This window comes from Amphiprion ocellaris, chromosome 17 (genome assembly GCF_022539595.1).
Source record: "Amphiprion ocellaris isolate individual 3 ecotype Okinawa chromosome 17, ASM2253959v1, whole genome shotgun sequence".
NCBI lineage: Eukaryota > Metazoa > Chordata > Actinopteri > Pomacentridae > Amphiprion > Amphiprion ocellaris.
In genome coordinates, this window is record NC_072782.1 from 28,864,935 (window position 1) to 28,881,397 (window position 16,463).

General features: G+C 38.8%; 1 protein-coding gene across 1 annotated transcript in view; it reads left to right on the forward strand.

Annotated features, from left to right (window-relative positions):
* Positions 1–223: 223 nt before the first annotated feature.
* LOC111586680 (amyloid-beta A4 precursor protein-binding family A member 1-like) overlaps positions 224–16,463 on the forward strand; it is a 32,225-nt gene continuing 15,985 nt past the window's right edge. Inside the window, exons 1-5 of the mRNA XM_055019324.1 lie at positions 224–513; positions 6,994–8,996; positions 11,187–11,591; positions 13,833–13,872; positions 14,053–14,198. Of these exons, the coding sequence (XP_054875299.1) occupies positions 7,071–8,996; positions 11,187–11,591; positions 13,833–13,872; positions 14,053–14,198 (2,517 nt within the window). The 5' untranslated portion in view covers positions 224–513; positions 6,994–7,070. The remainder of the gene's footprint in view (positions 514–6,993; positions 8,997–11,186; positions 11,592–13,832; positions 13,873–14,052; positions 14,199–16,463) is intronic.

The window sequence follows — 16,463 nt, forward strand, 5'->3', positions numbered from 1 at the left end:
AACTTCCTTTTTTTTTTTCTTAGCAGACAGACCTGTGAAAACCATGTTTGGATAGAAAGGAGAGCCGGTGGGATTTAATTTTTCTACCTGGACAGCTCGTACAGGTGTTTTACAAGGAGCAAGGGCGCATTGATTACACTTGGAAGATCTACAAGCAGATAACAGCGACCCCATCGACGGAGGCTGACAGCCGACGGTGTAGCAGCGCAGCGGCTCTCTGCGGGCTGCTGATGGAGGAGGAGGAGGAGGAGGAGGCGGGATGGAGCCGCACTCGGGGCCGTAAAGAACCGCCCGTGTCTGCACCACCGGCATCAGCAGTGTTTATAAAGGCGCTTTGTGCATCGCTAATCCGCTCTGATGTCACGGTGCAGAAGGAGGGGCTGAGCTCTCCGCTTTAATCCCAGCAAGTTGTCAGGAGGGACAAACCGAGCCGAGCCAGGCGAGAGCGCACAGGGACAGGGGCGATGTGTACTCCAGCAGCCGGAGCCGGGCCTGTCCTCCACTGACATGCAGGTAAATGAGTGAATGTCACGTCCGACAGACGGTCAGCTAACGGGGAAACCCGGGGTTTTAGCGTGTTTAAGAGTGGGCCGGGACCGAGGAATGTGTTCGGGTTGTGTTCACTGATGGCGGATCCGACACCTGCCTAGATTTAATCCGGACCGTCATAGAAAAGAAAAAGAGGCTTTTAGACAGGTGACAGTTTGCTGCACATTTATCTTTTAACCAAAACCACGTCAGGCGTTTGACAACTCGGGATACAGTGAAGAACAGTGTGTTTGATTCACAAGAAATGCGCATCTTCTAAACAGCACTGATCATTTAGGAACGAACTGGACAACATGTCAAAGATTTGGATCACTCATTGATAATGAGCACCCTTCCCAAAGGTCAGGCTTGTGGCCTTTTAACATAATAAACCCGTTCAGAGCCATGGTAGGGGATTTAAGGAGCCCAGTAAGCCTTCAAAATAAAAGCACTTGCCAGTTTGGCTCCTGTTCAATGATTAATCTTCTCCCTCCAGAGCAAGGGAGTAGTCTACTTGTAACACAATACAAGTAATGTGGCTGTTGATGCATCCCAACACGGGCCATATGCTTGCTGAGTGAGTGTGTTCTGTCACGATGTGGTGCTGTGTTTGTGTGCACGAGAGGGAGGAAGAATCGTGTTGCCAAGAATAGAGAGGTGAGGACAGGTGCACCTCACGATTGGTGGCATTATTTATTGATCTGCTAGTTATTTTCTTAGTTACTCGTGCTTTAGAAAATGTATTTGCGACGTCCTCAGTCCAAATCCCCACAGGCGCTTGGTTTTCTTCAATTTGCTGTTACATAAGGCAAAGAAAATGCTAATTGTCACAACTCAGAACCTTGCACAGTCAATTTTATACCTGAAATATGCAAAACCATCATCAAAATTGCTGTCTTAAATTGCTGCCAGTTAATCAACCAGAAAAAGTCTGGATTTTAGGACAGAGCGGAGACTTAATTTTAAGTGCAGCATTGGGATATGGTTTTAAACTCATGATTAAATGTGTTGATACAATCTCATAATGCGATATGAGGCTAGATGCCCCCTGTATGACGCTGGTTATTAATTTTATGGATGTATCTTAAATCGCACCTTTTTCTTTATCATTGCGGTCTGCAAACCAGATAAATTTAGGTTATTGAATATGAAAAACTGCCTCAGCAATATCCAGGATGTTTTTTTTAACCCTTCTTATAGCCAGAGTTATTGTTAATTTTTGTATTTGATAAACAAGATGTTAACAGTAAAAAATCAGAAATCAGAAAGGCTTTATTGCCAAGTAGGTTTTCACACACAAAGAATTTGACATGGTGTTTTAGTACATAACAATAAACAGTAGAATATAGATTTTAAAAAGTGTTGCTAGTCAGTAGTCGGCAGTAGGTGATGCCAATAAACAGATAAATATCGAATTTTTTGAAGTGACGATGTTTGATAGTCTTACAGTCAATTGTTTTTCAGTAATTAGATTTGTGTCAGTACCTCAAGAAAACACAAATAGCATCATCAGCCAGTCAGTGCCTTGATACCTTTTCATAATTTCCTGACATTTTATATACTAGACGATTAATCTGTTAATTAACAAAACAATGACAGCTACCTGATTGTCACATGTGGTTTTCACTGTCACGGAGTCCTAATTCGAAGCGTGTCATGAGGAAGGTTAAATGCTCGCAAGCGGATGTAAACATTCAAGGTTCTTGCAAGTTCGTGCGGCACACGTGTGTCGTTGTCAGTGTTTGTTTGTCAGTGTAAGATCAGTGAGTTAATGGGCTAGTAAATCCCCCCACCCGGCAGCTTTCACTGAAGCCTGACAGATGGAGGCGCAGCGCTCGGCTCGCAGCTCCTCGGGCCCGGTCCGACTATCCGCCGCCGCTGCCAGGGCCATCTGTGACCCGGGCAACCCCTCCTCCCCGACCGCCCCCATCGAGTTGCCCAGCCACCGCCATCCAAGCCTAAATTCCAGACCGAGAGGGACATTAGCTGCTCTGGGAGTCCACCCTCACTCCTGCTGTGTCCCATCATGTTCCCGCCCTAGCAGTTGGGCTCAGTGCTCAGATTACAGGATCTACATTAACCTTTACCCTCTCTGTGTCTCATCTGTGGCCAGTGCTTTCAATTCTTATATTTCCAAATTATTCACCTGCAAATATAAAACAGAAACCAGTATCAAACATGTTGATTCTTAACAGCTTACAAGGGGTACTGCTAATTCACTTACATAGATTGAATCGATCAAATAGAATGGAAATAAAGTTATTATGAAGGTGAAAGCAAGAATTAAGAGCACAAATGACTCCATATTTGTTTATAAAACATGCTAAGAATCTTTATTTTTTTTCCCTTTAGCAACATTTTCCTAGTTAAAAATAAAAATGCATAAATTCAGCTTAAGCCAATTCTCCTAACCAAATTATGTTGCATTCTTATGCCTGTTGCAATGATTATGCTACCACTAAAGAAGCTATTATCAATACTTTTATAATACTAATGCCTCAAATGACAACAGTGCGACGGCGGGAAAGTGGATGATGATGAACCTCCAGAGAATTATCGCCAGAATCTTCAGCTCTCCTTGGCTTTACTCTGACCTAATAGTGTCTTTAAGCTCACTGTTTAGCTGTTTTGGCCTGCAAGTTAACTCTTTTGGTAGGCAGCTGTTATTAGAGAAGAAGCTTAAATCCTGTGTTGATTATCTGCCCAGCAACAACTGAAAGACACAACAACTAGTTAGTGAACACATTGGAGTGTTAAAGAGACATATGTTCCCCTTAGGATTTCTTGGAGACCAACAAAGAGAAACAGGAATGTGAATATTGGATTTCAATTCCTCAGGTGGTCAAAAATATGAATAATGATGTTGCTTTTTATCTGTTTAATTAGTAAATAAGCTAACACATTTGCCTTATTTTGTTAACAACGCTTGTTTCTTTCCAGTTATCGCAGGTTTAAGGTTAAAGTTAAAAGAACGTGATAAAAATTAACACTTGATTTTGCTCCTTGGCTCAGTCTCGGCCACTTTTTGATGCAGAATTTTAAAGAATCATAATGGAATATTACGCTCTTTTACCTTATCTTACCTGCTCTGGATAAAAAGACCTTTGATTGGCTAAAATCTCCAGGGCCAGACCTTGTAAAGCCTGAAAATGAAGCCAAAAAAGGAGAAAGTGCAGAAGTAGTATGCTCTTACACCACGTGAATTACAATTGCCTTAAAGGTTAGGAAGGAATTGGAGCCAAGGAGATGGTTAAAAATCTAATTTTCTCAGACACCACTTTCTGTAAAGGTTAGTGTGGAATTTTTTTCCAATGATGACCGATAATACGATCTACCTAAACATAAAGTGCAGTACTGATGCAAGAAATCTTATATCCTGAAGATCTTTTATGTATAGTTGAGGTTGAAATTTAAGGATAACACTAGATTTCTTGCCTCAGACTGGTTTGGCTCACCTTTTTCTCAGATTTTTGCTGTGTATTTGCAATAATCTCAATATAAAAACCACATTAATGGTCTAAATTCCTCTTCAGATCACTTAAAAAGCAGAGATGTACAGCAAACATCAAGTGCAGATTTGAATAAAGGCTTCTAAAAGAGAACATTTCTTGTGTATATGATCATACATTTTTTATTCTTCAGATGATTAAGGTTGGATAAATAATTTATGAGTAAAACGTGTGTTGTAGAAACAATGGGAGATGCTTTTAAGTTTTCATGTAGCTCTTCATAAACAAGCCTTTTTTCTTCCTTTAAATCAGCAGTTTTCCCCCATCAGTGACCTTTTCTTGAAGCACTTTATTGTTCCTGAAGCATCTAGCAGGGTTGCGTCCTCGCGTCTTTTCTCAGCTTGTTGACCTCGGACATGGCGAGGCGTGGAGATAACCGATGGATACCCCGATAGCCTCGTCAGATTAAATAAATATCAAAACTGAGCTTCTCGTTCGCACAGGCCATTTATTATTCAGATCGCTGGCCTATCCATTCCTCTCTGTCAGGTCTTATCAGATGGCAGATAAAGGTCCCTCCTTGTCCTCTTGCCCTGCCTCCTCCTCATCCTCCTCCTCCTCATCGTCCTCATCCTGTACTCTCCCATCCTCTTGCCATCTGCCAGCTGCTGGTGGACGGATGAATGTGGCATGGATTAAAGTGCGGTGTATCCCAGAGGATTTAGATTTTTTTGCTATTAGCGGTATAGAGACGGGTAGTTCCCGATGTGATTTTCAGCTATCACTGCGATATTTCCTTTCTTTGACAGATGCTCATTAGCCATAGTAGCATGTAAACTCACAAAAAGGAAGGACCTGCATATGTACACTTGATTTATGCAATTTAAGTTAACTGTCAATGTCAGGACAGACTTACTGAAAGGGAGGTAATTAAGATATTGGAGCTGGTCAGTGGTGGAGGCAGATTACAGTAATAAATCAGTCTAGGTAGAAAGGGAATGGCCTTGAATTTCTTTGGCTTGTAAGTAGGGTTGTTTCAAACAGTCATATGCATTTTTTTAAACTTTTAATTAGTTGATTAAATGCCTCAATATGTTTCAAATTAAGCTGTGTAATGTGTCATCTAACCTAATCTAAAGGCAAAAGTGTCTATATGTGTGGTTGCACTCAATACGTTAGCTGAATCATAGTACTTTTCTGTTTTAGCTGAAAGAATTCTGTCTTTAGTAGCTTTCCCATTTACACAGTCAGTTCTTCCAATGGGGACCTCTGACAAGCAGTTGTGTGAGTAATGACTAAAGAGACCTTCAGATTCGGCCCACTTCCACACCTCCGCTAATAACTATGATTCCACTGTTGTAAAGGGAGTTTCAGTCCAACAAGGACACTGTTTAATACATGTTGTGACCTCAGCAGTATATTTTATAAAATGTCATAAAAAAGTGCGAAACAAAGGTCACCACATTCACTTCGGTGGTATCTTTATTACCTAGTGTGTGACCAACAGTTCAGAAACCCAAAGAAAATGAATTTGCAGTGATATGAAACAGTAAAGAGTTGAAAATGGGATTTTTTTCACATATCTCTGACAAAATGTTTGATTTAATAAACAAGTTGATGTATAAGCTTGCTGTTTTGCATGAAATTCAGTCCAAAAGTATGCTTTGAAATGCTAAAATATCTGATCACAAAGTAAAAAATATAAAAAGTCGACATAAATAAGCTTTCAGTGCCACTTTCCAATACACTAGTTTTCAGAAAGTGTTGACATTTAATATTCACATGATAATGCTTGTTTTGCATTTAACCTTTAAGCATTCCTTGGACCTATTATTTCTGTTGACTATTCATTTCTTGACATTTCTTGTTGATAACCTGAGTCCATCTTTGAGCGGTTGTGCTGTGAAAAAGAAAGATATATTTTTTAACTGGTCCCTGTACGTAATACCTACAAAAATCAAAGAAAAAATAGTATTAATTTTCATGTTGATTGTTATAAAGGAAAAACAGGCCCAAACTGTACATGATATCCACATACAAATATCTGTACTTTTTTAAAATAGCAATTCGTTTTTTTTCACAGTGTGTGACTGTAAAATTAAATGTAAAGTTAAATACATGTAAAAAAGGAAAAAATATGTATTTTAAGGATAGAAAAATGGTAAAAGAATTAATGCAAAAATACACTGATTGCGTTGAATTGCAGTTCACAAGACAAGTAATTGTCTTGTGAACTGTAAAAAAGAAAATAGATAAAGACAGGCCCAAACTTCAAATATCCATATTTCCTATAAATACTAACTTGTTCTTTTTGTGACCATAAAATTACACATTTTTAAACTGTAGTTAAACCAGCAGAAACTATTATTTTACAGATATTTGCTGTTATACAACAAAATGTGTATATGAGTATATGTGTATATTTAAAAATGATAAATACTTTATCTACTGTTATTTTACATATTCATCCATGTTTTGTTAAATTACCAATAATACCTAAAAACAAAGCACAAAAAAAATAGTATTAATTTACATTTTGACTTTCAAATTAAAAGACCCTGAATAAATAACAAAGAAATACTATCCACATGAAAATTAGTATTTTTAAAAATAAATAGTCATTTGTTCTTTTACAGTGTGACTATAAAATGACACTTATCTTTTAACTGTATTTAAATCAGCAACAAAGAATATTATTTAGCTGAAATTTGCAATTGTAATGAAAGAAAGATGTGCATACAAAAGTTTTTAAAATAATATGCAGTACATATAAATATTTTTTTTTTCAAAAGTAAATTAAAGTATTAATTTACATTTTGTCACATAGAAAGACCAAATATGTAAATACTATCCACATAAAAAATATGCATTTTTATAAAGTCATTTGTTCTTTTACAGAGTGTTATTTTTTTTACTGTATTTAAATCAGCAAAAAAAGTATTATTTTACAGATATTTGCTGTTGTTTCAAAGAAAGATTGTGTATTGAAGTATTTGTCTGTTCTTTTTCATTACAGATATCTAGAAAAATCATCGTTTCCCTGGAGACACGATGAGCATGTTTTGAAAACTGGAGTCAAATCACACCCCAGCCATGAGCCACAAGTATCAGGGAGAGGTGACGGGCAAAGCAGGCGAGGACCACAAGGCGGCGCCGATACCCCAGAGGAGCAGGCAGCCCCACGGGACCTCCGCCGATCCTCCTGTACGTCGGTCCTGGAGGCCGTGTCAGATGCTCAACCAGGACGGGGAACTGGATCCCCATCATCACCCCCATCATCACCATCATCACCCTCCTCACCACCACCACCATGGACGTGGACCCCCTCGGCACCGCAGGCGGCCTCCATCGGGTCAGGGCCACAGCCAGGCTCAGAGTCCTGGTGCGGGTCCAGCGGCGGTGGTTCCATCGAGGCCAGACGGAGGCGAGAGTCCGGACGCTCAACCTCGTCCCGTCCAGCAGCACCGCCCTGCTGTCACCCGCTACCGTCGCCATGGTGACCCTAACCCAAGACTTAGAAGTCACCGACAGCGGCAACCATTCAGAGAGGTCCACGACTCTTCACCTGGTGTGGAGGACAGAGAAGGCCCAGCAGAGGTGCAGCAGCACTCATCAGCCGATTCTGTAGTGGATCGATCACAAGGGACGGGATCTCCTCACCAGACTCCTGTTGCTGTTGTTACCCCGACTCCCCTCTCGCCTGCTACCACAACCAACAACGATCAGCTTCACCCCCAACATGATGCTCCTGCTGCAGAAGAAGACCTTCAGGAGCATGAAGTGGAGCATGAAGAGAAAGCTGAGAAAGTTAAAGAAGATGTGGAACAAGAGCAGGTGGTGGATGATGCAGATTGTTCAGCCGTAGATCCTTCCAGCTGCAACCGTGATGACGAAGCAGAAGAATTTGCCGAAAAGGTGGAGGAGGATCAGCAGGAAGTGAGGGACAACGTGGAGGAGGATCAGGAAGAAGTGATGGACAACGTGGAGGAGGATCTGGAAGAGGTGAGGGATAACGTGGGGGAGGATCCTGCAGCTCAGGGAAGCGAAATCACAGATCTCTGCTCTGACACAGAGAGCGCCGCCTCGCTCAGCATGGACGGACCTCTCCACAGCCCGCCGCCGCTCCAGTCACCGACTCCTCCTTCCTCCCCAGATGTTCCACCGTTCCCACAGCTGGACCACTTCAGCGAGGAGCCCAGCATGAGCCCCATACCCGACAACGACCTGCTACCCGAAGAAGAAGAAGAAGATGAAGAAGAGGAAGACGAGGATTGCTCTGAATCGTGCTCGCTGTCCCACTCTACTTCCTGCTCTGAATCTTATCCAAAAACCTATGCAGACTTTTATACAGAGTCCCACCAAAAGTCTTACTCAGAGCCGGTTTACGAGTCGTACTCAGAGCCGAAATCACATCCCAACTCTTTCCCCGAACCCTTGAAGACCTCCTACCCCGAGCTGTACAGGGAACCTCGCAGGCAATCTGGTCGGAGGTCCGAGGCCCAGCAGGAGCCCCCTACCAGCTGTAGACAGGAGAATGTACATAAAGGGGCTCCACACTCCCCCAACAAGGGCTCCCATCATGCCCCAAGGCAGGGCAGGGACCGCGGGTCGCATCACTCCCCTCTGGACCGCTCTGTCGGCTGCCGGCTGCACCACTACGACGGTCAGTCAGACGGCGAGGGGAACAGTGCCGATCAAAGCCCCGTTCCCAAAAGTCGAAGGCAGGCACCGAGGCAAACGGAAACCCAAGCCAGGACCCCGACGTCTGGGCAGAGCAGCTCAGGTGAGGCCCACGATGAGCGACACGTGGTGGGTTTCTCTGGAGAGGAAGGTCCGAAGGGCTCAGGAGATGCCATCAGCCTGGCGATTAAAGACATCAAGGAGGCGATAGAAGGGGTGAAGACGAAGACGGTGCGCTCTCCTTACACACCGGACCAGCCTGTGGAGCCAATCTGGGTGATGAGGCAGGAGGTCAGCCCCACGGAGGATATATACCCTCTGCAATCTCCAACCGACCATGTTAGTATGACTTATTATTAGTGCTTTCTCTTAGGATGATTTCTACCAACTGGCTCTAAGCAGTTAAGGCTTCGTCTTGTGTTGGCGGCAGCTAAAAATAAGATTCATCAAACACAAACTGAGCAGAAAGGCTGAATCTCTGCTGATGCTGCCGTAATCAGCCAGCAGCCCTCATAGTGATTCTTAAACTGCTGAATGTTTGTGCTGTTAAGAAAAAAAAAAATTATCTGACATAATCAGAATTAATTCCCATAAATTTCCAGGTTTAGAAAAAAAAAAACCACCAAACACTCAAAGGCACATGATGTAAGAACTAGAGGAACAGTTCAACATTTTGGAAAATATGCAGATTTCTTTCTCTCTGAAACTGCATTTGAAAGATTAATATCACTTAGTAATTGAGTCAGATTGTGTTTTTTTCTAGGTTTGCATGACAAGCATAGGCAAGTGAATAAAGAAGGAATTGTCTACAGAGAAAAAATACACATACAGACAAATCTAAAGCCATATTTATCTTTTTTTCAATTTTGTTTGTTAAAGAAACATTCGTCATGTGATTACTCTTTAACTTTAAGGTTATTTTTCACATTTCTTTTAGTTTTACATTTTTATTTCCTAAAGTGTTTAGGTTTAGGCAATGATTATTATAAATATATTACTTTTTTAAAAATCTTTTTGAATGTTGTTTGCTGAACAAACTCATTAGAGAAGGCATTTTAGTGTCACATTTTAGGATTATTCTTCACATTTTTTTCTAGTTTTATGTATTTATTTCCCAAAATGTTGAGGTTTTGCCTGATACTATTCAATAAGTTTAGTCTGCAGTACTGCAATAATTGTATTAGTTTAAATTCTTTGAATCTTGTATGCAGAACAAATATATTATTGATGTGATTTTAGTGTCACGTTTTAGGATTATTTTTCATATTTCTTTTCAGTTATAGGTAGTTATTTTGCATGATGTTGCCCAGTGAGTTTTGTCTGCAGTTTTACTATGATTATTTTATTTTGAACTTTTTAAATCTTTTTTTGGTAAACAGACACACTAGAAATGTAATTTTAGTGTTACATTTTAGGTTTTTTTTCGTATTTCTTTTAGTTTTTGGCATTTCATTCCCAAAATGTTGATGTTTTGCCTAATTTTTCCCATAAGTTTGATCTGCAGTGTTACAATGATTATATAGTGCTTATCTCTTTCAATCTTGTTTGTCGAAGAAACACATTAGAGATGTGATTTTAGTGTCAGAATTTAGGATTTCTTTTTCATATTTCTTTTAGCTGTAGGTATTTATTTTCCAAAATATTAGATTTTTCTTGTCATTTCCCTCACAGTTTGATCTGCAATCTTGTGATGGTTGTTTTTTTTAATCTTGCTTGCAGAACAAACACAATACAGATGTGATTTGAGTGTTACATTTTAGGGTTATTTTTCTTTTTTCTGCAAGTTATTGCTATTTGCAGTGAATGAGTTACATATATATTTATCTCTTTACTGTTGTTTGCTGGATAAACACATTAGAGATGTGAATGTAGGGTTAAGTTTTAGGATTATTTATCATTTTAATTGTAGGTATTCCTAAAATGTTTTCCCTGAAGGTTGACCTGTGAGTTTAGTCTGCAGTATTTCAATAATTAGCTCCTTTTTTAATCTCTTGGCTCTTGTTTGCCAAACAAACACATTAAAGATGTAATTTGAGTGTTACAGTTTAGGACTATTTTTCATATTTCTGCTAGCTAAAGGTATTTATTTCCTATAATATGTATATTTTGCCTCATGTTGCCCAATTAGTTTAGTCTGCAGTGTTGCAATGATTCAATTCTTTTTATCTCTTAAATCCTTGCTGCTGAAAAAAACACATTAGAGGTGTGATTTTTAGTGATACGTTGTAGGATTTTTTTCTAACGTTTCTTTTAGTTATTGTATTGATTTCCAAAAAATGTTTAGGTTTTGCCTGACTTTGCCCACTGAGTTTGGTCTGCAGCGTTGCAATGATTAAATTATTTCATGCCTTCCGGGAAGTTGTACAACAAGATTTACATCCCTGGCTCTCATTCCATTTAATGATACTTGGACTGAAGCCCAAACACTGACGCATGTATTGTCTGAACAAGGTGCCCGCGTTAGTAGCTGTAGATGGATTACAGCTTTCAAGGTTTTTCACATCTTTATTCTCTTTCTCCTTCTCCCAGTCTTCTCCTCACTCCCCCTCCCAGTCAGCTTCCGAGTCTCCGTCCCGCTACGCCTCCCAGCCGGTTCGGGATCCGGTCAGTCCTCTGAGAGCCGAGTCCTCCAGAGCTCCAAACCATCAACATTATCACCAACAACAGCCCCAACACAACCACCACCACCACCACCAGGGCCACCAGTCGCAGCAGAGGGAGGTCGCCAGGCCGCCGCAGACGTATACTCAGCAGCAGCCGTATCCACACCTGCCACCGAATCAGCATCCACAGTGTCAACATCAGCAACAGCAGCACCAACAGCAGCACCAACAGCAGCACCAACAGCAGCAGCAGCAGCATCTTCCCCCTCAGCAGCAGCCGCGAACACAAGTTCAGCCACAGTCACCTCCTCAGAAACCGACTGTCCAGGAGGTGAGAGTTTAACCTCCCAGTATCCATACCAACATACTGCACTGAAAAAATCCTTTTTTAAGACAGTTTTTAGCTGTATTCTTTTAACAACTTACTTTTAGTTTGTCCTGTTCTGCTAAATTACACATAATAAGTAGCAGGATCACAGAAAAACTAACTATTGATGAACATGCTAACTGTGAAAACAGAAGCCAAGACTGTAAACAATGTCCACATCAAATGATAATTTATTTTACTTTATTTAAATCAGCAAAAAATAACATCATTCTGGAATTATATGCTGTTATTTGAAAAAATTATGTCTGTTCGGGTTTGAAAATTTGTAAACAATTATTTAAGTGTTATTTTACAGGCTTTACCAAATTATATGTAGAAAAATCACAGAAAAATAGCATTAATTTACCTGTTGAGTACAAAAAAGAACAAAAAATGCATGTCCAAACTGAACTATTCACTTTAAAAATGTGTGTTTTCATAAATAAAATAGTGTATGACCATAAAAAATATTTTTGCTTTACTGTATTTATTTCAGATATTTGCTGTTATTTGAAAGGAGAAGTCATGCATGTAATGGATTGAAAAATGGTAAAAAAAAAAAAAACAAAAAACGATTTTTTTTGTTAATTTACAGATCTTATTTAGGAACATTAGAGAAAAAAATGTTATTGACATGTTGACTGTAAAAGCAACTATCCAAAACTATAAATATTATCCACATTACAGTCTGTATGTTCACAAATAGTAACTATCCAGTTTAAAAATGCATAGTTTTCTAAATAAAACCATGTATGCCCATAAAAGGTTTTTTTAAAATACTTTTCAATTCAGATATTTGCTGTTATCTGAACGAAAATTCATGTATGTAATGGATTGAAAAATGGTAACAAAAATAACAAAAAACAAAAACAAAACAAAAAAACCCTGTCAATTTAATATTTTTTTGTTTGTTAAAATATAGATCATATTTAGGAACATTACAGAAAATAATATTATTGACATGTTGCCTGTAAAAACAACTATCCAAAACTGTGAATATTATCCACATTAGAATCTGTATTTTCACAAATAATAATTAGTTTGTAACTGTAAAATGACAGTGTTTCACTGTATTTACAAAAACTTCATTATTTTACAGATATTTGGCATTATTTTCTTCTTTTTTTTAAGTGTTTAAATGTCATAGTATTCCACAGTCTTTTAACATATTTTTTTGGCATCTTTGCAGCCAGATTCTCACAAATTTCTTGCAGGATTTTTATTTTACAGTTTGGCTTTGCCCTGCGATATTCTTTATAAAGCACAGATCACATCAAGTTTGTATGTAAAATCCAATTTTCCAATTTTTAAAAGAGTTTTAAAGTACTGATATCTATTTTTAAATTTATTATTATTATGATTAAAAATAACTATGTTCCAGATGTTTGCCATTTTTACAAGAAAAATATGTATATAAAGGATTGAAAAATGATAAATATTGTTTAGCTGTAATTAAAAAAATCTTTTTTGTTAAATTATAGATATTGAACATTATTTACAAGTTGACTTTAAAAAAAAAAACACACCAAGACTGTAAAAAAATATCCACATTAAAATCTGGATTTTTCTAAATAGTATTTTTTTTCAATTTGTAATTTTAATGATTTGCTGCATTCAAATCAGCTAAAAATATTATTACTTCACAGATTTTAGGTGTTATTTTCACAGACTTTTTTTGTGTTTGAATCTCCCAGTTTTTTAACATATATTTTTGTGAGTCAGACTTTCCCTTATTTCTTACAGGATTTTTATTTTACAGTTTGGCTTTGAGCTTTGATATTCTTTGTAAAACACAGATCACATCAAGTCTAGTCCAATTTTCTACTTTTAAGAGGTTTTAAAGTAGTGACATCTATTTTTTTTTATAAAGATCATGATATGGCAATGAAGTAAATGTAAAAGTTACCACTTGCCAAGTTTTGCTAATTTTAAGCTTTTAGAAATAATCCTCTGACCTTCAGCCCCATGAAAGTCATTCCAAATCTTGACAAATTTTTAAAAAATCAATGGTTGGGGTGTGTAAAACCGAGACTCAAGTATGACGATAAATCTTGCACAGGCAGGAATCTTTTATAAGGTGTTGATCTGCCAGCAGCTAAATGGCTGACAGCAGTAAAAGTCCTGCAGAATTTCAATGAGTACGTGGAGACCCGCAGTATGTGAGTAGAAATAATAAGGATGTTTTTCTTTTTTGTGCCTCCTCAGATTCGCAGATCTCTTCCCCCCTTTCCCACTTTTGTTGACGGTGAGTGGATTCCCATGTGAAAGTTACGCTTTCATTCTCAGCTCCACCTCTCTTCTTTTTATCTCAGATCAAGACGAATACTTGAATAGTTTGGAATCTGCGTGGGTTTAGTTGATTTTCTGTGCACGATAGCTAGCATACATGTGTGTGGCTAACTCGGCTAACATCTGGTCCCTGCAGTGCCGGGGCCATGTGACCCAGAGGACCTGATCGACGGCATCATCTTTGCAGCGACATACCTGGGCTGCACCCACCTGCTGTCGGAGAGGACACCCACGAAGAGCGCCCGCATGCAGCAGGCTCAAGAGGCCATGAGCCGAGTCCGGGTGAGTGCAGGTTTCATTTCTTCTGTGTTCATATCATAGCAACAGAGGAAGGACATCTTTTTCTGATGCCTTTATTCACTATTCCTTATAAAATACACACATGTCAACGGTTATTTTCCTCCACCATGAGTAGTTGTACAGTCTTTTCCTCCCTGATGCATTTACTCGCTATTAATTATATATTAAACACTGTTTTTTTTACTCTAAAGTGAACAGTAAAACGGGATTTTTAGACACATATCAGTTTTCATTATTTTTAAGCCATCACTGACTTGTAGTCTTCTTCTGAATAATCTCCCTGATGCATTTCCTTAATATTCCCTATAAAGTAAATACTGAACTGTTAAGTCTACAGTAAACAGTAAAATGTGATTTTAGATACATAACAGTCATCATTATTTTCCACCATCATGGGTAGCTGTAAGGAACATTTTTTAAAATGTTTACTCTCTATTCTTTATATGAAAAACACTGAACTAAACAGTAAAATGTGATTTTAGACAGATATCACTCTTCATTATTTCCCTCCATTGCTAGTGTTTTTCTGAATAGTCTCGCTGGTGCATTTACTCACTATTAATTATATAATAAACACAGATTTTTTTTACTCTAAATTAAACAGTAAAATGTAATTTTAGACAGCTCTCACTCTTCGTTATTTTCTAGCATCCACCAAAGTCCACCATCTATAATGCTTTCATCTCTAAAATACAGTTTATCGCTTTATGGAATCATAAAATGTCAAGAAGACTTACTTTTTCATTCCATTTTAAGGATATATGAGGACAAAATATAGTAGAAAATTCCTTTAACTTCAAACTTTAAGGAGTGATGTCAGTATTTTTAAACATGGATCCTATTTTTTGGATTATTTTTGGATGTAAATGATTAAAAGGGCCAAAAATGTTTTGAATCAGTCCAGTATGGAGCGTTACAGCTGCAGTCAGTCTGAGTGCATTTGTCCATTTCAAAGTAAAACTGCTTGGTTTTCACACTTACAGGTTCAAATTGTTATTGTACGTTTCTGACTATGTTACTGAGAGGCACAACTGCATCTAACATTTAACAGAAGTCTCACTCTGAAACCTTGTGGGTGAGTTGTTGCATTTAGACGACAGTGTAGAACAACGTTACACAGTTCAAGTACAGAAATCTTCACTAGCTGTCAACTTAAAGTTTTAAAAAAGCAAGTGCTTGTTTGGGTTTGTGAGTTTCTGTATTGTGGTGATAAAAAGATGTCACACTCACTTTCACAGATGACCTTTAGGGGACAAAAACATGCTGAAGTTGTGCTTCAAATGGATAAAAACACTTCAGTCTGTACACTGAGTGTGTTTGAAGTGACCATTTTTTGACCGGGGTGACTACTGCCAGTCAAATAGGAGAAGAAATCCTTCAAAAAAAAAAAAAAAAAAAAAAAGCACTTATTTGTCGAGGAAAAGCTCTTTTCCAAGAGTAGAGAGGATCTGCTGCAGGCAGAGTGGAGGCATTGTTATGAGTTATATTTATTCAGTTGACCTGGCATCAGCGCACAGGAAAGTACGGCAGAAATAAGACAAAAAAAAAAAATAAGCCAGTGGTTTGTAGAAATGCTCTGTATTTGCATTGCAGTTGTTTTTCAGTTATCCATTGTAACTTTCTGGCTCTGTATCGGACTGATTCCAAACATTTTTATGCTTATTAATTAATCATTTCACTAAAAAATATAGGAAAATAAAGCCAAGGTTTAACGACCCTAAATGTTTACGTGTTTGAGATAATAATAGAACTCACAACACAGCTCCTACACAACATCCTGTACGTTTTCACTGACATACCATCAGTGATGTAGCTCAGGTTCGCTTCATATTCTGGTCTTTTAAAGTCAGCAGAAAGCCTCAGCAGGCGACACGGCCGGCGGGCGAACATCCCCGGGTTTATGCACAGTGCATCATCCACAGATCACTGCTTCTGATCCAGAGTCACACAGGCTTTTCTCCTCAGCTCCACTGGACGTTATATAAACCACCGTAGGAGCCAGCGACTGTACTTTCGTCTCCGGTCACAGTGCATGCACTCAAACACGCATCACACAAAGGCGGGAAATACTTCTGACTTCAGTGATCAACTGGAGCGAATCAATGTCGCTGGTATCAGATAGGATTTCTTGTGGTTTTGTGTTTGTTTGCTAACATGAGAAGAAGGATCTGGAGAGGATACTAGTTTGAGGCAGTGGTGCCAGTGAGGGTGAGGGCACGAGTTAGGTCTCTTACAGTGACTTTTCAG